This window comes from Ostrinia furnacalis, unplaced genomic scaffold (assembly GCF_004193835.3).
Source record: "Ostrinia furnacalis isolate ACB-3 unplaced genomic scaffold, ASM419383v2 OfSCF2340, whole genome shotgun sequence".
Lineage (NCBI taxonomy): Eukaryota > Metazoa > Arthropoda > Insecta > Lepidoptera > Crambidae > Ostrinia > Ostrinia furnacalis.
In genome coordinates this window covers 351,859-375,319 of record NW_021132579.1, presented here as the reverse complement: position 1 = coordinate 375,319, position 23,461 = coordinate 351,859, and the positions used below count along the sequence as shown (strand labels likewise).

At 37.5% G+C, this 23,461-nt stretch overlaps 1 protein-coding gene across 1 annotated transcript; it reads left to right on the top strand.

Moving 5' to 3' along the window:
- Positions 1–3,706: 3,706 nt before the first annotated feature.
- LOC114355093 (heparan sulfate 2-O-sulfotransferase pipe) lies at positions 3,707–22,810 on the top strand (the record flags this gene model as incomplete). Its single annotated transcript, XM_028307755.1, has 7 exons — positions 3,707–3,805; positions 8,730–8,949; positions 9,527–9,665; positions 11,755–11,911; positions 14,674–14,798; positions 20,874–21,028; positions 22,336–22,810. Coding segments are annotated over 7 exons (1,131 nt in total), but the record flags the coding sequence as incomplete, so codon positions are not given.
- Between the last annotated feature and the right edge of the window lie 651 nt (positions 22,811–23,461).

The following is a 23,461-nucleotide window of genomic DNA, read 5'->3' as shown; positions in this document are numbered from 1 at the left end:
TTTAAACTTTAAACGCAAATAGGAGTAAGGAACCCTCCCCAAAAATATTTCAGATATTATTTTTAACGGAGAAGCTTCGGTCTTGTAGCGTTGCAGTTTTGGCTGTTTTCACAAATTGATATTTCTTCTCGATATTTGGATTTAGGATACCACTGGCGACATCTATTGGCGTGATTTTGAATTAATTTGCAATAGATGGCGCTTTTTGCTCGGTCAATTCAAATATATTTTATTGAAACATTTCCTAATGTTTTTGTTTTGATTATTCTATTTTTTAATAGAATATTTTCAGTGTTCAGGAGATTGTTTTCATCATGGTTTTTATTAGTATTTGCTTTTTACCTAAGCGGCGAAACGAAACGTCTTGCGATGTCGATGACTCGCAGGCTGTCAGTTGAGCTGTCAAATCACTTTGGAATTTTGGTCGATCTTGCGCAACCGCAATTTTATTGTTTTCGGGGATGTAATCCCCTTTTGTTTTAAATCGTGTGATGCGGAATGCATCCACGATAATTTCTTAATATATTTTTAAAATGATCACACATGAGGTAAGTTCCCGTCGGAGAATTTATTTATTTTTCGTGATTGATAATTTTCGTATTCCAGTACGTGGTATTTCAATGTGATCGTTTCTTTCAGAAATTCCCTAAATCCTGTTCGGTTGAGGGTATTGGGATGCTGAAGACTGTGAGTGAAGCTCAGATTAGCGAACGGTCTTCGTAAGTATTTCTTTCCCATTGCGGTTTTTTTTCATAACCTAATGCCACGTTCCACATGTGATCCTGACACTCGTGTTTTTCGTTTCAGATGCGGGAATTTTATATTTCAAATTTCAGATTTTACAAATGTTTATAGTTCAAACATTTCAAATTTCAAATTTTATATTTCATAAATTTCATATATTTTACAATATTTTGTAGTTCAAACAGTTTATATCATTTCGTATAAATTATTTCTCCTTTCTAAACTGCTGATCTCTTCGCATTTCCTCCTTGTCATCAAACCTCTGTCTCTGCAAGAGTTTGAACGCTTTCCTGTCGAGGAGATGCAGGAGCTTCATCTGGCACTGCGCGCTTGAGGCCGTGGAGGACGCTGCTTGTAACCTAAAAGTGTGCGAGACCCGTTGGACCCCGGAAGAAGAGAGGAACGTTCAGGGTAACGGCTTATAACCGCATGGCTTCCAAGGTACCCACTTTTCCATCCTTCAAGTAGGAGTCTTTCCGACCTGACATCGCGCAGTTATCTTAACTAGTAGAGTCCTTTAATATTTAGGCTGAGTTTTAAGAAATTTGTAGTGGCAATAATATTCACCAAACCGAACCTAATTAACGACCCTGAATCCCTTGAGATTGGCACTATTACAGTAGTTATTATAATATCGTAATTGTTAACTATATAGGAGCATACGAGATAAAAATAAATTGTGTCAATTGAGAGGGAGCTGTTTTATTTACATTTTCTAATTACAACACAAGGAACGGTAACTTATATAAATTTCTGCAAGCCGGACAACGAGACCCGTTGGACCCCGGAAGAAGAGAGGAACGTTCAGGGTAACGGCTTATAACCGCATGGCTTCCAAGGTACCCACTTTTCCATCCTTCAAGTAGGAGTCTTTCCGACCTGACATCGCGCAGTTATCTTAACTAGTAGAGTCCTTTAATATTTAGGCTGAGTTTTAAGAAATTTGTAGTGGCAATAATATTCACCAAACCGAACCTAATTAACGACCCTGAATCCCTTGAGATTGGCACTATTACAGTAGTTATTATAATATCGTAATTGTTAACTATATAGGAGCATACGAGATAAAAATAAATTGTGTCAATTGAGAGGGAGCTGTTTTATTTACATTTTCTAATTACAACACAAGGAACGGTAACTTATATAAATTTCTGCAAGCCGGACAACCTCTTTTTCACGTGCAGACAACTCACCATCTTCTCCGTCTGCACCGGTGGCGGTTCAATTCCAGTCACCAAGCCGCCAGGAAAAAATCCATTTCTTGCAGTCTGCATCTCACCTGAAGAAAAGTGATGATCAGGCCGGGTGGAAGCGGGCTTCACCCGGAATCCTAAATCACAGAGGAACTAAATCAGAATAGTTTTATTCGTTCGGACCATATGGAACATAAATCAATGGCCAATGAAACCAGTCTTGATTTATAGTGAATAAGTTACTCGTAGCTTTAATAAGCAACTGGCGAAAACTCGCGGAAGCTAAGCTATAAAACCTTTAACTGCATAAACATAAGGAACAATATTAAAGGGAATAATAATGGCCACTACGCCTCCACTACTGTTTGTCACTGTGGGTTTAATTTATTTATGAAACGTCAGTAGGTACTGCTCTATGAATCGGACAAGATTAAAATTATTGGCTCACTACCTTATTTATTAGCCTGGAGGGAAAGCTACATGAATGAATTTTATAATAGATAGTTTCAGCATTGAATTTAACCGAATGAGGTATAAAGTAAGTTTTTTTAATTAATTTAAAACTAATTACACGATTGTCCCCGCTGAGCGGAAATAACTGAATTAAAGTCTTAGTAGTTAATTTGGTTTTTTTTTTATTTTGATTGCGTTTCTTGTACTACTCTAAATATTACACTTCTTGGCAACTTATCTGTGATCGAGCATAGGATAAAGTATTAAAATCTACTCACAATACCAATACCTAATTTTAACCCATACAAATTTCTCACGCTCAACTATGTATTAGTATGTTTCAAAAGAGTTACCCAGTGATGAGTTCCATGTATTATGGGTTTTTACATTACAAAAGTGTGGTTATGAAAAAACCAACTTGCCCATATCCAAATGCTTTGCAATACCAACGATTGCTAGGTATCAGTGATTCATTACACTTAATTTCAGGATCCTACCTAGTCATTAGTAATAATGGAGAAGAATGTGTGTTTAGTCATTAGGATGATGTTGTAAAAACTACAAAAATAGCTTGAGGCTTGGAATTTATAGATTTAATTTGATACTTGTAATTTAGTTTGACCGATTAGTTCTAGGCTAGAGTCATCAGCCAGCCGGCCACGACTGAGTGCCACGACAATACCTAATTGTCGAGAATTGAGATTTTTTCAATGCCAAATATACACGAATGCGGCAAAAAATAACCGCAGAAAGTAACTTGGCATGCTCTTTGGAGCGTTACATTTTGATTAAAAAAGCCATCTCCTAATGAAAATACCCATTTGAAAGAGGTTTTGTACTTTTTAATAAAAAATTAAGGTTAACAAACTTTTTGAACTTTGTCAACCCCTAATTTTTAGTAGCCACCAACTTCGTGATCTTTTGAAGTTGACAACCGTATCTTAATCATCTTTAAGTTTTACTGAAAACTGAAAATCCATTATTAATTATTTTCTCAAGTTATTCATATTTCAAACTTTTAAGTTTGATGGTGAAACTTATGTTTAATTATGAAAGTTACAATTTTTTATAACTGATCAGCATATTAGCTTAAGGAGTGAACAATAAAAGTTTATTAGCCAATCAAACCCCAAGAGGTCATATAAGACTGCGTAACAATTGATTTCTATTGTGTCTACGCAGTTAGGTTATCCTGAATTTGCCCACGCTTAGGCTAATGCATGTTCTTAATTATTTTAACTTTAATTTTGAAGATGCACCAGTATGCGATAGTATTTCCCTATGTTCATTAATTTATTGATTATTATTCTCCTTTGTCCTCAGGGGCCGCCACAGAGCGCACGGAGCACGCCGCATTCGCTTCCGCGCAGGAGTACAAAGAAGCTTTGGAGGCGATACGAAGGCACACTGGCGCAGTAAGTTTGGGAAAAGCTCATAAAATAATGTTGCAGTATCACAATCCCATTGGAAAAAGATCAACAAAATAAGGCTTAAGTTTCAAAACCTAAAGCATTTCTATCAAGGTATCTATTCATATTTTATAACTTAATATTTCACTTAAAATAGCTGTTAGGAATGTTAATCAGTTATACTATATCCATTTACCTAAATAGAAATGGAAACCAACTAGGTAGTAGACCTACCCTACAATCTACCTACTTACATAGATATTATGTTTTTAAATTAGAATAAGATAATATTAGAATATGTTGTTAATTACGCGAGACATAGTTAATGAATAGCCGTTAATTAAGTAATCTTCTCGTTTACGTTTGTTTAGACCGAGATTACAAAATAATTAGTACATACTCAGTGACAGTAATTACAATATTTAACTAGCATGCAAATGAGCATATTACAATACACAAGCTCTTTTGATTTACGGGTTTATCATAGAAGATTTATAGATATACCTTTTAATGGCTCATTTAGTATGATAAAGGGGTGCGTGACAGTTTATATAAGTTTATATGATATAAATTCATTTCAATAACGTTCATATTGTATAATAAACGTATGTTATAATAACACTTGATATATTTTTTTAACATATAATGTTTACTTCATATAATAAATCATTTCTAATAATATCATTTCAGATACCAATCACAACGCATAAAGACATTTGATATAAACCTTACTTAATCTAAGACTCATTTGATGTAATTTTGTTTAATATAAATATTATTTCACATAACCATTACTTGTAATAAATATTATTTGTTATACTCTTTAATTGATATAATTTCTGATAGATATAACTTTAAGTACCTATGTTCTTTTTTAGCTTGACTTCTAAATGACTTTAGTGACAAAAACGAATCGCCGTAAAACCGACTCCACGTAGTCTTGTCTGCCCTACCCCTAGAGTGTAATTTAGAAGCGCGTAGGCACGGAGGGGCGAGGCGGCCCGCGGGCTGAGGAGCAGGTGGCTGGAAGCGAGGCGCCGCGGCTGAGGCTGGCCGGCGAAGCCGGCCAGCAAGCCGAAGACGCGGTGTCGAGCGAAAGCCATCTGCGACGATTAGCACGCGAGGGACCGCCAGAGCCCCGCAGTGCCGGAGCCGTGACAGAAGTCTCAAGTTTTTAGTCAAATTTGCATGCTGCATGCCTGCATGCCTGCTTGCTTGCTTGCTTGCTTGCTTGCCTGCTTGCTTGCTTGCTTGCTTGCCTGCTTGCTTGCCTGCTTGCTAGCTTGCTTGCCTGCTTGCTTGCCTGCATGCTAGCTTGCTTGCTTGCTCGCTTGCTTGCTTGCTTGCTGCATGCAATGCTTATTATAACAAATGAACTTTATATAAAATTATTATTGTTATATGATTTAAGTTTTATAGGAAAAGAATTTTATCTCATTTGATTGTTCGACATTTTATTTTTATATGATTTGAATGTTATTTGTTTTAAATAGTATCATTGTAAGTTTTATAGAAAATATTCATTATATCAAACCATTTTATATCAGTTAATAGTTATTTGTCTTAAAATTATTCGTTTTAAAATTATATTATTCGTTTATTATAGTAAATAATTATTATATTAAACGATTTTATATAATTTGATGTTATATCCTCTAAATATTATATGATATGTAGTTATATCATACATTACACACCCATGATAAAGTAGGTGCATTATGATAATATTTTTAGATTTATGGTTGAACTTTTTAATTACCTATAAACCATGGTACGAGTACGTTGATATTTCGTAAACTTTTCAAACAAACACATAGTTCTTTAGTCTTTCTTATGTATTTTTTATTTTTATAAGTAATTGCTTTCGGCTACATCGAGTTTTCTAATGATCCTATGTTAAACGATTGCTTGCTATTATCTTGCCTCGGAACTTAATTGAAACAAATAAATTGCATCGATGTTCTATGATGAACCTCTATGGTTAAAGTATTATTTCAGATTGTAGGTATACAATTATTATGCAAAGCAGCTAGTATCTTAGAACACACACGTTTGTAATTTCTGTGCTATACATTAGATTATTACTGTCATGAAATCGGCCGATGATGTACTTCGTAATAAACTAGATAATTAATAAAAGACAAAAAAATGCTATGATGTTTCATGGTGATTAGACTATGGTTAAATATTATTTCTAAATTGAGGGAAATTTATTATAAAGAACATCGTAGAATGTTCTCGGGTATTATTTAGTACTCCTTTTTTACTTTCTTGTACCTATGCATTGGTAACTTTTTCATGGGAGTTCTATCTAATATGAACATAATATGTTACTATTTTACAGCGTAGCTACGAGTACTTAGACACCTGCCTGCATTGTAAATTTTATTGATTTCGAAAATTTAAGTATTGCAGTTATCTAGCCCCCCTTTATACATCATAAAACAGGTAAGCACTAGGTAGGTAGTTAACAAGAAATTGAACCCTAAATACTTGACTTTGATCAGCTATTAAGAGCTATTGTTGTCTTATTGCATGCATGCAACACAAAGAGAGGTACTGTAATACTAGTAATTAATTTAACACAGGACATGTGAAGAAAAGGTTTATAGGGAAAAAGTGTTATCAAACATCTGCGCTCATTGTATGTAAATATGAACGCGTCATAAACTTCTGGAACGCTTTATTTGAACAATGGCAAAGTGATGAAGTGCAATTTATAGGCGAAAATTCTCTTAAGATTTCTATTAATTATGCTAACTATTTCTGTTGTGCTACCGATTTTACCACAATTCGTTTTTCCAATGGACAGCATTTCGAAAAATTGATGCTTTAAGTTACTCTCATAATAATTTAATCTAAAAATTTCAAATTTTTGTAATAAGGGGGAAAGTCTTTTGGTAGCTAATTTATCTATTGCTGTTTTATTTAAGACTAGCTGTGCCCGCGACGCGTGAAAACCCGTTTTCGCAACATTTTTCATTTTTGCTTTGCACCTATTACTCGTAGCGTGATGGTATATAGTCTATAGCCTTCCTCGATAAATGGGCTATCTAACACTGAAAGAATTTTTCAAATCGGACCGGTAGTTGCTTTATAATATGTATTATACTTCGTCGCTGCATCCTCGAGATTTTCATATTTACCAGGTAGTCCACTTCTCATTGTACTAGGCATCGAACATTTTAGAGCATACAATACAAAAAAGTACTTGATATCCGGCGGTAGTGGGGCACGCTTACGTCACACTCCTCCAACCGTCGAGTCGTCATTCGCTTCGATAGTGCGGGCATCGTAACATCGAAATTTCTCGTTCGTGCCGCAAAAATTAAATTAAATTAAATTGGAATAAGTGTGTGCTTCGTGTGTGTTTAAATGTGAAAAGACCATAAAAGTAAACATTTCGATAAAATACACAGTTATTACGTCGTCTAGAGCGACGCGACATTTGGAGGATAATAATGGCTACCTGTTGGGGAATCAGGAGACCGGATCAAGGCCGCAAGTAAGTGCTCCGCCAACGAAAGTGCCTGCCAAGCTGCAGTCTGCGAGGAATCGCGCCGTATTGCAAAAAACATCACTCATCGTGAATCACAATGATGACAACGACCACTCTGGCAAGAGTGTACCGACCGAGAGGCAGATGAGTTTGGGGAATATTTAAAACAATTATTTTGTTTTTACCCAACTGTAAAAGGAATGGCAAAATGTTTTCGACTATGTTCAATCTGTGCTCGTACATAGGTACGTAATATATTGGATCCTAATTTAACACTGAGTTGTGCTGTGATGTGAGTTGTGCTGTGATGAAGTTCATACCGTGTTCATGGAATCTTACCTTAATGCTATTAAGGTAATCTATGTATTTCCTAAGAGTAGTGATGCGATTACTACCGAAATACCAAAATCGTAATAAAGAACCTCGATGCGATTGAGGTCAAATACGAATCTCTTAGAGTAGTGATGCGATTACTACCGAAATACCAAAATCTTAATAAAGAACCTCGATGCGATTGAGGTCAAATACGAGTTTCTTAGAGTAGTGATGCGATTACTACCGACATACAGTTCACAAGAACAAAAACTCGCTGCGTGCCTCCGCACGGCGCGCCTGCCGTGACCACTGGCCCCGCCGCCCCGTCGTCTTCCCGTGCGCCCAGGTGGGACCCCGCCGTGGTTCAGCTGCTCTGCAACTGCCCTTCGCGACCTATGTCGCCCCGTCCGAAAAACGGTGTCGTAAGGTGAGTGCGTCCATTGCTATCATAATTGCTATTGATAATTTATGGTTAAACAAACTTACCTTAAGTGAAGTTTGACCGTAATTATACGAGTCGCTGCATCCGAAGAGATTTTCATTCCCGCCCTACCCCTAAGTTTACACTTAACTTACCCTTACTTAACTTTAGCGAAATCATACTCTGAAATGAATGACGACTCGACGGTTGGAGGAGTGTGACGTAAGCGTGCCCCACTACCGCCGGATATCAAGTACTTTTTTGTATTGTATGCTCTAAAATGTTCGATGCCTAGTACAATGAGAAGTGGACTACCTGGTAAATATGAAAATCTCTTCGGATGCAGCGACTCGTATAATTACGGTCAAACTTCACTTAAGGTAAGTTTGTTTAACCATAAATTAGTATAGATACTTTTATGCTGAGATACACCATCTTACTTTAACTTTGACAAACGTCAAAAATCTGTCAAACTCTATACAAAAAAACACCGGTTATCGTTAAAGTTATGGGCAAAATTAGGTGGAAATGACTAAATCCGTCTATATGTTCTGTAGGTAGGTAGGTAACATACAATCGTGTACCTAATATTAGCGCATTTTATGAATGAGAAAAAGAGAATATTATGTAGGTACTTATTTAAAACTACGCCCTCGTTTTCGAATACTTCCTAAAGCTAAACGTTTCTTCTCCAGGAGCGCAGCAAACCGCAGCGTACCCTGGAGGCCGAGCCCGAGGAGTCGCAGCAGGAGATTGACCAGGAGTACCTGGACGAGCTGCTAGTACCGGAGCCGTGGGAGCTCAACAATACCGCTCGGGCTGGCATGGAGCTGCTGTTCTTCAACCGTGTGCCCAAGGTCGGCAGCCAGACCTTCATGGAACTGCTGAGGCGGCTGGCTATTAGGAACCAGTTTGGTACGTCGCTTTTGTATGAATGAAGGAAGGTAGACGGTAGAGTAAACAGCAATGAAAACTTGAAATGTGATGGGAGAGCGGCAAAAATTGTTTGTAGATGAAAGCACGATTCTGATTCCAGAACTCGAAATCCTGGTAATAATTCAACTAGGAATATTTGCTCATATGCTTAAATACCTAAGATCGGCTGTACCTACTGGCTGTACCTACTGGTTGTACTCGTACGTATGTCTGATGATGGCCTAGTAATTTTTTTTTATAAAAAGTAAAAAGGTGTAAAAGGTCGCATACCTACGACCTAACTCCTTGGCCGCTCACCTGGCCTGCGAGAAACTACTTTTTAATGAATTTGTTTTTTCGATTGTCACTTGTTTTTTTCTGTTCACTTTTTTGACACTACCTACTTTTGTAATTAGATGTGAAGTTTTTATACAAAATAAAAAAGGCTTCCAATTCATTCAACATCTCTCAGATTTATTGTTTCGGTAATAGTAAGTAAGTATTTCATGAAGTCACCTCAAAATGGATGCGTTTCGAGGAATATTTACCTCGTTACGTATAATCTTTACCTTTCCAGGGTTCCACCGGGACGCCGTGCAGCGCGTGGAGACCATCCGCCTGGCGCCGGCCGACCAGCAGGTGCTGGCGGGGCTGGTGGCTGCGCACGCGCCGCCCGCCTCCTACATCAAGCACGTCTGCTACACTAACTTCACTAGGTATTGTCACTATTCTAAATAATATCATTCGTGAGATTAATGCCCGTTTTCACCATCAATCCCTATTTTTAAGCCATTCCTATGGTAATACATAACAGGAATTTTGTTTTCATAGGGGTCACTTAAAAATTAGGGATTGATGGTGAAAATGAGCATAAGCCACGCATGCGCCTGTATTGTAATTCTACACCTAAGAAAAAGACCATTTATTGCGATATAAACTCTACATAGATCTTAATATTCGTCGTGGGATTTTGCCTTATGCCTATAACTTTGACTCCACTGGTGGTTTCGATTCAATATTCATTGGTGAATAAATTATCGTAAATGTTGGAGGACAGCGTGCATAGACACTGACCCTGTACTGTAGATTCGTTGATGTGACAGCTTCATAGTTAGACAGCTGACTAAGCAATGCAGCCTTTAGGCTGGTTTTAGAGTCACGCTGACGCACGCTGACCGTCAGCGCTGACAGCCGAAATGTATGAAGCGTTGGCGCCGAGCGATCAGCGTCACTCAGGAACGTTCCCTTCAATTACATACATACTGTATTGATCTGTCAGCGCCGACGATCAGCGAGCGGTCAGCGCGATTCTAAAACCCGCCATAATATGATCCTTTGTTAGACAAATCAGACACTGCTGGATATTTACCTCTACCAATGCACAGACCATCTGATTGTCGCCCCCCAAAAAAAAATGTGTTAATATTGTTCTACTATTTACTTAAACTAACTCCGATCAGAAGCTAAGTTTTCTTTACTTAAGGTAATTACTTCCTACATTAATCACAGTTAGGTGTCATGTTAAATGCCTAAATTATCAGCAAATTACCATTCAATCAAAGCATTTATGTTAGAAAGCTTGTTTTCCAATTTAACCCTGGAGTCAAACCGATATCGATTTTACAACGGAATCTAATTAGAATGTGTTTTTATTCGTACATAAAGCAAAATAGATAGCGGTATTGAACACACATAATAAATGGCAAATCTGTCGAGATGGGTGATAAGATCCACACCAGAGATTGGGTCCGAGCATCAATCATGCAGCTCAAATGTTACCGGTAATAACCCACGCGATGAATATATCAAAAGCACATTAATTGCTACGGGTGATTAGAGATGCTTCTTGTTACATGTAATTAGACAATAGCGGATTACCGACATGTGTAACGAAATTACCTGTTTGTGTTACACGAAGAAAGTGGATCTTAATTTGGCTGTCTCGTGCTGACTACAATGGGCAAGTGAAAGTACCGACCAGCCCGATTCATTGAGCATCAAAAGATTGCAGTTTTTTTTATCAAAATTACAGCTATTTGCTATCATTGCGAACATCTCTCGTGATATGCTCGGAGTCGTAAAACGCCATCGCTGTGGGCGCGTCACGCGAGTGTTCCGGCGTTAAAATTATTGCATTCCTCTTTTTATTCCTTTGGTGTTCTAGTAACTGATCTGATAAAGAATTTATGATTTTAATGCTGTCTGTGGTTTTAATGATCTCAAAAGAATGCTTATTGTCTGCATTTGGTCATAAAAAGAACGTATTCTGCATTCTAGGCTGTGCCGTTGTTCTTATACATCATGATACCAATTTATAATCAACTGGACCTAACTCTTTAATCTCTATAGAATATATTAGCAAGTGTTGTTGAAAATAGAGCCAACCAGTACATTGAAGTCGAACCCTAGTTTCCTGCTAAGAGTGCAACTGAAGAGATTAGTTTAGATTCAGGAGGCTCTACCTAACTCTTTAGATTTAATTTGCTTCTGATTAACCACAAACAAATACACAACTTGGTGCAAGTGCAGTTCCTACAACAATGGAATGATGCGTGAACTCATCTAGGACTGAAGGTAGTTTATTGCGTTGATCAAATACAGAAGCTGATTTTGCCGTATTAAATTAATAAGGCCCCCTGTAGATTAGTAAAACGCTCGCACGCTTAGCAGGGATTCGTAGAGAGATGAGTTAGCGTTGATTTCATTATTATTTCATTATCACTGGTTGTAAAATTAACGCAAATAATGCTTAGCATAATTATATTTTTCTACCTGTACCTGAATCGAGCATTTTGATATTTCCAGGTTCGGCTATCCATCTCCAATCTACGTGAACGTTGTCCGGGACCCCGTGGAGCGAGTAATATCGTGGTACTACTACGTCAGGGCCCCCTGGTACTATGTGGAGAGAAAAAGAGCGTTCCCCGATTTACCGTTGCCTGACCCGGCTTGGTTAAAAAAGGTAATTTTCTTCACCATGGTTTCTAATTAGAGATCTTTTTCATACTGATTAAATTAATCTGCCTACTTAATAGGTAGATTGCAATCTAAACTGACGACAGCAGATAGCTCAGCGCAAATGAATTTCTAATTATGGACCTCTACACTCCAGATAACGCAACGTGTTAAAAAATAAACTAGAAAAACATTAATATGTCAATTTGCGAATAATTAACCACGCGGGCTTTTGTGTATTCATGCTCTCGTTAGAGCTATTTTGCTTTGCTGCTTTCATCTTAGCTGGAATTGATGGTGAGAAAAAATGTGATTAGTTTTTTCCTACCGCCCCTAGGCAGACGAGCTCGTCACGCCGCGATCGGCGATCGTGTTCGCCATATCGCTTGTTGATCGCCCTACGTCGATTTGCGGATCAATCGATGCACAATCGGTCACGTGCTCGACCCGTTAACTGCGAGTTGATCCTGAACTTAAAAAACCCGCGAACGTGCTATAATAGACGCAATAATTTAATAATAACTCTTTCATCTGATACTTTCTTCCACTTTTTACCAGAACTTTTTACAAAACCAAAATAAGATCGACCTCGTTAAACGACAGTAGCTAGACTCTCTTTTGCTGATCAGTGACGAATGGTTCTTTAATATCCCGGATTAAGTTTATTTTCAATTTGAATTGTGTCCCGTTAGAGGGACAGTCGAGTTCAAACGCAGTGGTCACGAGCGCACGATGCGCCTGACACGCCGCGGAAAAAATCAATGATCACGATTAGATCGACAAGATCTACCTACAAGCCCAATAAAATTTAATATTGGGAGCAGTGCTGTCAAGCTCATTATATGGTAGGAGTCAGTAAAGTGGAGCATCTTTGATACATTTTAAAGCACTTGTAAGTTTATGTAGATAGGTATCGATTCGATTGTACTAAGTTCCGTTTTTGTTTTTTAGGTACATTATTAAACCGCCTCTACAGGCGACACCATTACATCTTGAACATAATTAAACAATAAAACTGAATCATTAAGACTATGTGCTTTGATGAGTTTTTTTGCTACACCAGTATCCATTTACTTAATCGCGGATGGATTAATCAAAACAAATTGTTTCTACAATAAAATATGTCTTCCGCAAAGAAACTACTCAAACAGTTTGTTATTAGAAATGTGCCAATAAATTAAAGGATCCGATTTACAAATTGCTTAACGGTATTTCTGCCTGAGAATTGTTGCCTACGCCGATACACATATTATTGTTCCCGTGGCCCGCGGGCCAGGCTGGCAGCTCACACCGACTTATTATGAAAATTAATGGTATCGCTTATTGCACAACGCCTGTGCGGATTTTCCAAGTTAATTATTCGCCTATTGTTAAACAATGTTTGCCTACGACCACGTGTGTGCCTGACAATGTTACTTGTCTAGTTAGCGGACAAAAAATAAATTAGTTTTATGGCAACAAAAAAGGTGACGTTTTAATTAGAGTTTGGAAATACTCCGTAATCTGCTTGCTGTGTTTCGTTCGATATCTTTTGTGTCTAGACACTCCCATCGTAACAGACATGAGCTTTGTGGTTCTGTGCTGCGAAACCGCAATCACCGCAATATTTTTACTTGTATTGCCGTGCTCAGGCGCATGGTAGAGTCGGCAGCGCACCAGACTACAGCTTGTAATAAAATAGCATCTATTACAACTTGCATAAGATGCTGCAATGTTTAGCTCGATGCGCCATCTTCCGAACATTTTTATAATGAACTTTATACCTGTATCGTGTAGGACTGTAGGTACACGACATGTTGTGCGGAGACCTCCACGCCTCCTATTGCACCCTCTTGTTATTAATTTACCCGCCTATAATAGTCGATTCAACGAGTAAGTGAACCTGAATCCAAAATATTTTAGAGGAAATCATTTGTTTTTCTAAAAAACTAGAATGGGTTAAAAGCAATTAAGTAAGCAGTAAAGCGAAATAGACTATTTACATGTTTCATTTTAACGTTGTTTGATGAAGATATTGCTGTTTAAAGCACTTAAACTTATCTACGGAACAATCTGGACTCGAATGGGCTATTCCGAGGGAATATTCTATTAAAGTTAAGGGCAAAGGCAAACACTTGAAAGTTTTATAGCCTTCTTTGAGACAAGAATGGCGTCGTCCAATCTCAGGCGGAGATCTTATTCAAATTACATAAAGGAGACAATAGATTCGCAAGTAGGTACAGGAGACAAAGGGGATATTAATATTGTAACTTTGTACTTTCATTTCATTGTGATAAAAAGTTTTCTGCGCGAATGAGTTTTCTTAACTGGCACTAACAAATGAGTTTCCACATCATTTGCATCTAATGCAAGTTAACATGCAAATGGGATAATTGGACCGATTATGGTTAATAAATAAGTAACAACAATGGATGGAGGTCTTTGACATTAAACGACGTTTTGTGGTAAACAGTTTGAGTCCATTCACTGACCATTTGAAGATAACAGTAGTTTATAGTGCCAACCACAGCACTGAATCTTGGTACTTCGTAATCCACAGAGGGTCCACAAAAGAAAGTAAGGTCACATAATATTTTATGAAGGTGCTACAGCTACAAGGATTTGAAGCAGGTTTAGTAGTTTTGGCTTCACGTTTTAATTAAATTGCATTAGAAAATTAAAATCTATATACTTACATAATACTTACTTTGATCGTTAAAATGTTTAGTCTGGAGACTTGATTCATTATTTAAAACATGTAATAAAATGAAATTATCTTCTCCCTATCAGGACTTCGAGACCTGTGTGCTGAGTGGTGACCGCGAGTGCCGGTACATTGAGGGCGAGACGCACGAGGGAATCGGGGACCACCGACGCCAGACGCTGTTCTTCTGTGGACACGAGCCTCAGTGCACGTGAGTATTACTTTATCAATCTAATTATTATTGACGGGATAGCAATTCCTTATTTATGAGCCTCCCATATTTCGGCACTGTTGCACTTTCATAATTAAGGTACATGGTAGCAATCCCGTCAATAAAATTATTCTGTTAGTGACTATGAAACTTTAAAGCAATATATTTATTAATCTGTCAAATGAAGTAAAAATAATAAAAAATATCTTTATTTCTTTAGACTAGGTAACCCATCAAAAACAATACTTGTCAAAAAAACCAAGTCTCGCAACTCAGTTGTTCTACGGTAAAAAGTTGTGAGATCCATGTAATACCAAGTCCAGGCCAGGAAATCTTTAACGTTTTACATAAATATATTGACTTGGCCATCGCACTAAATAATTTAATTTACACGTGTTTTCATGCGATGGCCAAGTCAATATATTTATGTAAAACGTTAAAGATTTCCTGGCCTGGACTTGGTATTACATGGATCTCACAACTTTTTACCGTAGAACAACTGAGTTGCGAGACTTGGTTTTTTTGACAAGTATTGTTTTTGATGGGATCTCATTTCTTTTTGTATTTTGTAGACAGCAGTTATGTATCTAGAAAACTGGACCGAAATTGAAAAATTTTACTCGACTTGGCGGTTGCACTACCGTGCCCCCAAATATTTAAGTTTTTCCTTGATTCATATGTCATAGTCAAAGGTCGATATGCAGTCTCTTCGCGGAATGACTGGTCTATCCTAGGTTTGACCAAAGACTTCGGGCCAACCTCGAAGTGAATTCTTATTTCGGCCTTTGACTAAGTCAAACCTAGAAGTGCCTAAACTGTTCAGTCAAACGTCGAAACTAAAATAATCTGTTTCGGGCTTTGCCTAGTCAATCCTAGAAACGACTGGCAGACTCGGTCAAAAGTAGACGCAGCGTTAGTGCCTTTTCACACGTTCCGGTTGCCGGATAACCTGCGCCGGCTACCCGGCGTCAAATGAGCTTTCACACGCTCCGGTTGATCGACTAGAGAGCCGACAAGAGTACAGTCTCGTTCATTTCATACTTTCAAAGATGGACCGTGAACAAATAATTGCAATGTGGCTTTTATATCCTAGACTGCATCCCACTTAACATCAGGTGCGATTTTGATCAAATACCTGCCTTGTTATGAATAAAAAAAAAAATATCGAAGACGAAAATATCTGCGCCGGAAAGAAATATCAAGAAATTATTGGGTTCATGCAATTAATATGAAAAGAGAAGCATTAGGTGCGAAAAGAGAAGCATTAGGTGCATTATTCCCAGATCTACGAGCACATGAAGACAGGTTTTTCAAGTAAACTACTTTTGATGAATTACATAACCGTTTGAAGAACTCTTTGCAATGTCAGGATACAAAAATGAGAAACTGCAACTCTCGCAGACTGTACCTGGACGACTGACCGGCCGGCGCGTGTGAAAGCTAGTTGCGTGTTCCATACACCACTGTCAGTTCGGCCGCCGGCTAACCGGTGCCCGGCGACCGGACGTACAGTGGTGGATCCGGCGCGCACCCGGCGACCGCCTGCCGGATTAATTTACGCCGGAACATGTGAAAGCTCCGTACCATGCCCATACACTTCACCACCGGGTACCCGGCGCCGGATAGCCAGCAACCGGAACGTGTGAAAAGGCACTTTCGAACTTCCACGGGATAGGCAAGTAATATTTTCAGGTATTATAGATAATTATATCATGCATCAATATAAAGTAAGTCTAGCTGCCATTTTTCTAGGACAACAGAGAAAAAAATGTTTTCTGAAAATCATAAATTATTAAATAATTCCTAAATTACTGCAGCAATAACCATTTATTTTTACATAAAGGTAGACGTTATAGTGATAGGTAAATTTATTTACAAAATTCTGACTTAATGTAATTTTTTTAGAAAATATGCTTCTAAAACAGTTTTTTTTATAAAATCACAAAATCGAATATTTCTTCGAAACTAAACAAATACAACTACTAGTTCCTTCATCAATTGTATACATAATAGTAATATCTAACGATTGAATTAATAAAACAGGGATGTCCGCTTCTAAGCCAAAATAAAACACTGTGGTACCATGCCCATACACTTCACCACCGGGTACCCGGCGCCGGATAGCCAGCAACCGGAACGTGTGAAAAGGCACTTACAGAGGCCGGCAGCAGTTATATAAAACCGACCAAGTTCGAATCGGATTCACGTACGAAGGGTTCCGTACGACTCTTTTATTGTTATATGGCGAATGGGGATGATTTTTAAACTGCATACTACGGATATGTCTATCCTATTCTGACATACGGCATAATATTTTGGGGCAACTCCGTTAACATTAGCTCCACTTTCATTCTTCAGAAGAAATGTTTGCGGACCATTTATAAAATAAATAGATTTGACTCATTAAGAGATATTTTTAATTATCATAAATTTCTAACTCTTACTTGTATTTACATTCTAGAAACAAGTTTATTTGTAAAGAATCATTCTGAGCATTTCCGTAGAAAAAATGAGATGAAACATAATTTAAGACTTCAGCATAAGTATGACATGTGTATAGTGAATTCCTAGAGTTATATCCTTAGTAAAAGTGTATTTGCAATGGGCATCAAAGTGTTTAATAAGCTACCCGTTTTTATAAAATCTTTAGAGGGCCCTAAATTTAAAAGAACGCTCAAGGACTGGCTACTAGCCAAATGTTTTTATGACCTCAATGAATATTTTAATGACAAGAATGACAAGTAAACTACTGTAAAATTGACATGTAAATGAAATGAAATCCAATTAATGTAATAATTTATGATTACTATAATATTATACGTCCGAAATCAATTAATAATTTAAATGACAATTAAACAACTGTAAAATTGACATGTAAATGATATTAAATCCAATTAATGTAATAATATATACTACCAAATATTGTACGTCCGAAATGGACAATTCTGTTGATACCTTGACATGCATGTATTATTTTTAACAACCAATGTACTTACACAGAAAAGACAATAAATGATTATCTTATCTTATCTTATCTTATCTTTAAAGTGACTATACAACTAAATATTTTGGGAAAGGCATGAGATACAGCCTGGTGACAGACAAACAGTGAAGTCATAGTAATAGGGTTCCGTTTTTACCCTTAATCCTTTAAGGCACAGAACCCTAAAAATAATAATTTCAAGATCGGTTTAGAAACACTGATAAACTACCGCAGTAAACAAGTTTAGTTATTCGTACTCGTACCTTCACCTAAAGAGAGAACCGGTCGGTAAAGTCTATGTAATAAGTTCATTATCAAAATGAAGTGTAGTTTAGTTTAAAGTCTTAATTGAGGTTTGACTGGTCAAACCCCGATTTCATTAAATTCAGTTTCGACGTTTGACTGACCAAATTAGTCTCTCCTAGGTTTGACTAACATTCTTTAGTCAAAGGCCGAAATGTTTGGGCTTTGACTAAGACTTCTAGTCAGACCTGAGGATTGACTAGTCAAACCTAGGAGCGCCTGAGCTTCGAGGTTTGACTATAACACATACACCAAACACTACTTATATTCCAAATTTGAAGCTTCTAGGTCTGCTAGAAGTGCCTTAGAGTTTTGATGATCGGTGAGTCAGTGAGTCAGTGAGTGACAAAATTAAGTAACTTTGACCCGTTATAATTCTTAAACCACTGGTTCAAATTGAATGAAATTTTAAATATACCGTGTCTTTACAATGCCTGCATAGCTAATGAAAATTCAGCCTTCTAGTTTTATCCACAACGAAGTTACAGGCAGTCGAAAATGGCCTGAATTGCTTCGAGAAAAGGATGGTACGGCCGTGCCGCTTTTTTGCTCGACTTGGTGGGGGCACTGCCGTGCCCCCAGATTACCTAGGTTCTTTCCTTAGCATTTTTCAGAATTAATTTAACTAATTAGTTAAGGACCTTTTACATATCTCGTTCCTTTTTTGCCCTACCAATTTGAGACAAACATTTTGCAAGTGCTGAGAAGAAGCGCCGCAAAACTCAGTCAACACTGTAATTTATTTATTTATACCATTATTCATAACAATGCAAACAGCTTATTCCTCCGTTCCTATCGTTCCTACTTGGCGCTGTCATCATAATTTGATAGAAAGTGACTAAACAGTGCAATAGTTAAAATAGGTTTATTATGCTGTTCGCCTTATTATGAATAAAGGTATTAGTCTTTAACACCACATTAATCATAAGGCGAAGAACTAAGAGATCCTCAATCAGTCTGTCTAGTTACAAAGCAGCAAAAAAGTTAAAAATCCCCTTTTCATGATGATATTTCCTTTTAGTAATAGGTTATATTTTTCCCGGAAATGAAAACTGTGTCTCATAATAGGTATTTACAATAAGATGATTAAACTGACGATACTTTGCGCGAGTACCTGATAAACTAAAACAAGCAAAGATTCACATGACATGGAATCTTATCCTACAAGTGATAAATTCGAGCCAATACTAAACCACAAGATTAAAAGTAGGTCAAACCTATGTTGAAATTTAACTTTTATGATGTTTTTAAAATACTACTTATGACTAACTAAGTACAGATTAAAAAGTAAGTAGGCCTAATTTTCTTAGAAAATTTCAGTAGAAATAGTATTAGTAGAAGACAATGGCATCAGAAACCGTCGATTAATAAAAGAAAGCGTATTACCTACTGTTTTATGCCAGAAAGTACTAATTTGACCTTAGCAGTTATCACATTGTCCTTCATGCCCGAGAGTGCAAGAGAGCAAAAAATATCTATGCAAATTGATAATAATATGCATGTTATGTTACACGTAGGTAATTAAAAACTACTTAATACGGTTTTAAGTAGTTTTTAATTAGGTACCTAATTACCTAAAGGCACAATTTTATTGACATAGCTGATAGGTTTTTTTTATTTATTTAATAGGACAACCAACAACCAACAAGACAATACTAAAAGAAAAAAATATTTACAACCTATTAAACTTAATCTAAGATAGGTTGCTGCGATAGGCAATAGTGGACTTATAAATTTAAACAGGTACCTGTAAAAGATCTTTTTTTAATTACCTACCTACTTGAGATGACTTCACGATCCGGATTGTACTTGGACATTAAGGTAGACAAAACAACGCTCAAAACTCAGTATCAGTCATAGATTTATTTATTTTAATTAAAACTTATAATTATGTTCATTCATATACTTACGACTTACATAAACACTGAATGCTACTGAATGCCATTTGGCATTCTCCTCTAGTTAATCCTAGGGCCAAATTAGATACTGTAGTGTCCTTTGATTGATCATTATTTTGAAATATTTCACTGACACAACATTTCAGTAACATTCGTGTTATTTTTATTTCCAAATCGCTTCATGAAGCGAAGTTCCTTCGTTTCAGCCGAATGACGTCCACTGCTAGACAAAAGCCCCTCAAGGATTTCCACAAAGACCGGTCCTGCGCCGCCCGCGTCCAAACTACTCCCATGACCCTCACCAGATCGTCGGTCCACCTAGTGGGAGGCCTGCCCACACTACGTCTTCCGGCTCGTGGTCGCCATTCGAAAACTTTTCTGTCCCAGCAGCCATCAGTTCTGCAAGCTATATGCCCCGCCCACTGCCACTTGATTTTACGGACACTTGAAGCGAAGTACATAACACATAAAAAAGCGCCGGAACGAAAGCGTATTTTGGAATGACTAAACTATCAGGTTTGCAACTTTATCTAGGAGGGCTGATTTCATTTATTATCGTTCATCATTTGTTTTGTTACATGACTGATTTCATTTAATAAATAAATAAATATCCTTGGACATTTTACACTGCGCTTATAGTCCCAAACTAAGCAAAGCTTGTACTATGGGTACTAGACAACGGATATAAACATACTTAAATACTTTTTTTTTGTAAATACATACTTATAATACATAGGAAACACCCAGTCCAATACAAACAAATATGTTCATGCACACAAATGTTTGTACTGTGCGGGAATCGAACCCGCTACCTTCGGAATAGTTGTCCGTTTCGAACCACTAGACCAAACGGCCGACATTTGTTACCGTTCATCATTTGTTTCGTTACAGGCCATTCAACAGCGTGGAAGCTCTCCAGCGCGCCAAGCGAGTGGTGGAGCAGCAGTATGCGGTGGTGGGAGTGCTAGAAGACATGAACTCAACACTGCTTGCGTTGGAAAGATACATCCCGCGGTTCTTCCAAGGGGCACTGCGCTTGTATTGGGGTAAGGACTGCCATTATAAAGCCCAAAATTATTAGTATAGGTCTTGCGCTTAACTTTTACCCGGCCGGGAATCGAACCCGGCAACTCTCGGCATAGTAGTTCGTTCTAAACCACTACAACAAACGGCTGACTAATTCCCTCACACTTGGAAATGGTAAAGGACAAGATATCAATCGATACTCTAAAAAAATAATAGGGTTCTACACTACATAATGTCGAATTCGAGTCGTTGACGAAACGAATATTATAGCTTAGGTCTAGCGCTTAACTCAGTCAGTGCCTGAGGTATGGAAGCAGCACGGGACGGTGTTTTTGAGACGTCAAACGTCAGCGAGACTTCAGGTATGCTTCAGATTTGTAAGTCATAATATGTCAGTGTCACCCCTCCCGTGCCGCTCCCATACATCAGACACTGACTGAGTTAAGCACTAGACCTATAATATACTGGTTTCGTCAACGATTCGAAGTCGACGATGTGTCTTTTATCATTTCCAAGTGTGAGGGAAATTACCTATTATCAAAACTATTACCAATGTTCTACTGTCATAAGAAAATGGCCGGTTCACAATCAGCTTTTCGCGGAATTATCGATCGAAAATAGTTACAGTAGGACGCCGATTATCCGAACGCCGATTAACCGAATCGCCAATTATCCGAATCGGTCCTAAGCTTAATATAAAAAATTAAAACCCAAGTATTTTTTGTTTTCTATTGGTGTAACAAGTTGGAACTCGCAGGAGTCTAGATATATTTCAACTGAGCGACTTGTAGAACTGTAAACACAGTTATTAAAGTTTATTCTATGTGTGACAGTTCGTTTTTAACATGCTTTTTCTTTATTACCAGTCTATGTCCGATTATCCGAATTTTCGATTATCCGAATCGACCCCGGTCCCAATTAATTCGGATAATCGGCGTTCTACTGTATTTGTCTTTCCTTAACTTCGTCATCAATAATATTATGTATTATAATGATACACATTTTACCACAAATTAGCAATGATAGCCGCAAGGGCAAAAAAAGCCTATTTCTCTTCCTGTGCAAAACTTAGCCCATTTTACACGATTCACAAATGTTGTAGATAAAGTTGTCAAAAATCTAAATTATCTTTATCTGTATAGACGTATAGACTAATTAAATTAGTACTTACAAATCGTCAAATGTTCATAAAAGGATCCTATACATGTCTCTTTCTTTTTTTCCCCACCAGTTAAAATGGCCCTACCAGTCAATATTAAAAAAGAACTATTTAATTAGTACTTTCATGTCACTAATTTTCTAACCAAACCACAATTCTCATCCACAGAGGAGCTGAACACATTCAACCGCATCAACCGCAACGCGTTCAAGCCGCCCGTCTCCGAGGCTGTAAAACAAATCGTCCGCGCTAACTTCACTAGAGAGATAGAATTCTATGAGTTCTGCAAGCAAAGACTGCACATGCAACTGCGGGCCCTAAGGGACCCTTCCATCACACCCCCTACCACCAGGACCGCGAGGAGACGAAGAGCCCAAAGGATATTTAGGAGACCGCAGAAGTGAGACCCACAGACAGTTAGTTAAGTTAGTGTGAAAGTATTCTAAAAAGACTACGTCTTCCTGCTTTTAGTGTATCGTGGACAGTGTAAGTTCACGATGGTCAGTTTGTAAAAAAGTGCGTCCTAATGCGATCCTTTAGGACACAGTGGTAGCTATCATCATCATTATCATCATCATCATCATCATCATCATCATCATCATCATCATCATCATCATCATCATCATCATCATCATCATAATTATAAGACTCTAGCCCATATATGCCCAGTGGGTCGTTTTTGACCCGAAAAAAAATAATTCTGGGCTTAAAGGGTAAATTAAAAAAACTTCATCGTAGAATATGTTTACAGAATCACATTATTTACCCTCATAATTTTCACCTTTCATTTAGCTGCATGCTCCTGAAAAGTTGTTATACTCGTATTAAAGTAATTTCCAATTACCTACGTAATTTCCAATTATGTAATATAAAAAGTATTTCGTCTTCTTATTATGTTAACGTAGTTACGATAATACCAAACGGCCTGTAGCAAAAAAACGCCGGAAAAATATACTGAAAGGTCGTCTGAAGGACTGTGGAATGTCCTAAATTAAAGTCCAGACACTGCGTAGTGCGATAAATTAAACGTACTACTACGTGTAAAATAACTTTGGGAATAAATTTTCCTCGTTTTGCAAATACTTACGCAACTTCGGGTCATAAAAAGTTACCCTGAAAGCCTGAAGGTATGGGTGACAGCTTTTCCAGACCCATTTAAATACAATATAAGTTTAATAATTTTCCTTTAAATAGATTGGCGTTGATAATTACACCGATCTCATCTTAAATGTGTGATCATGGAACGTACTTATTGAATTAGCATTTGTTTTTACCTATCCACAAAGTGTTTTGA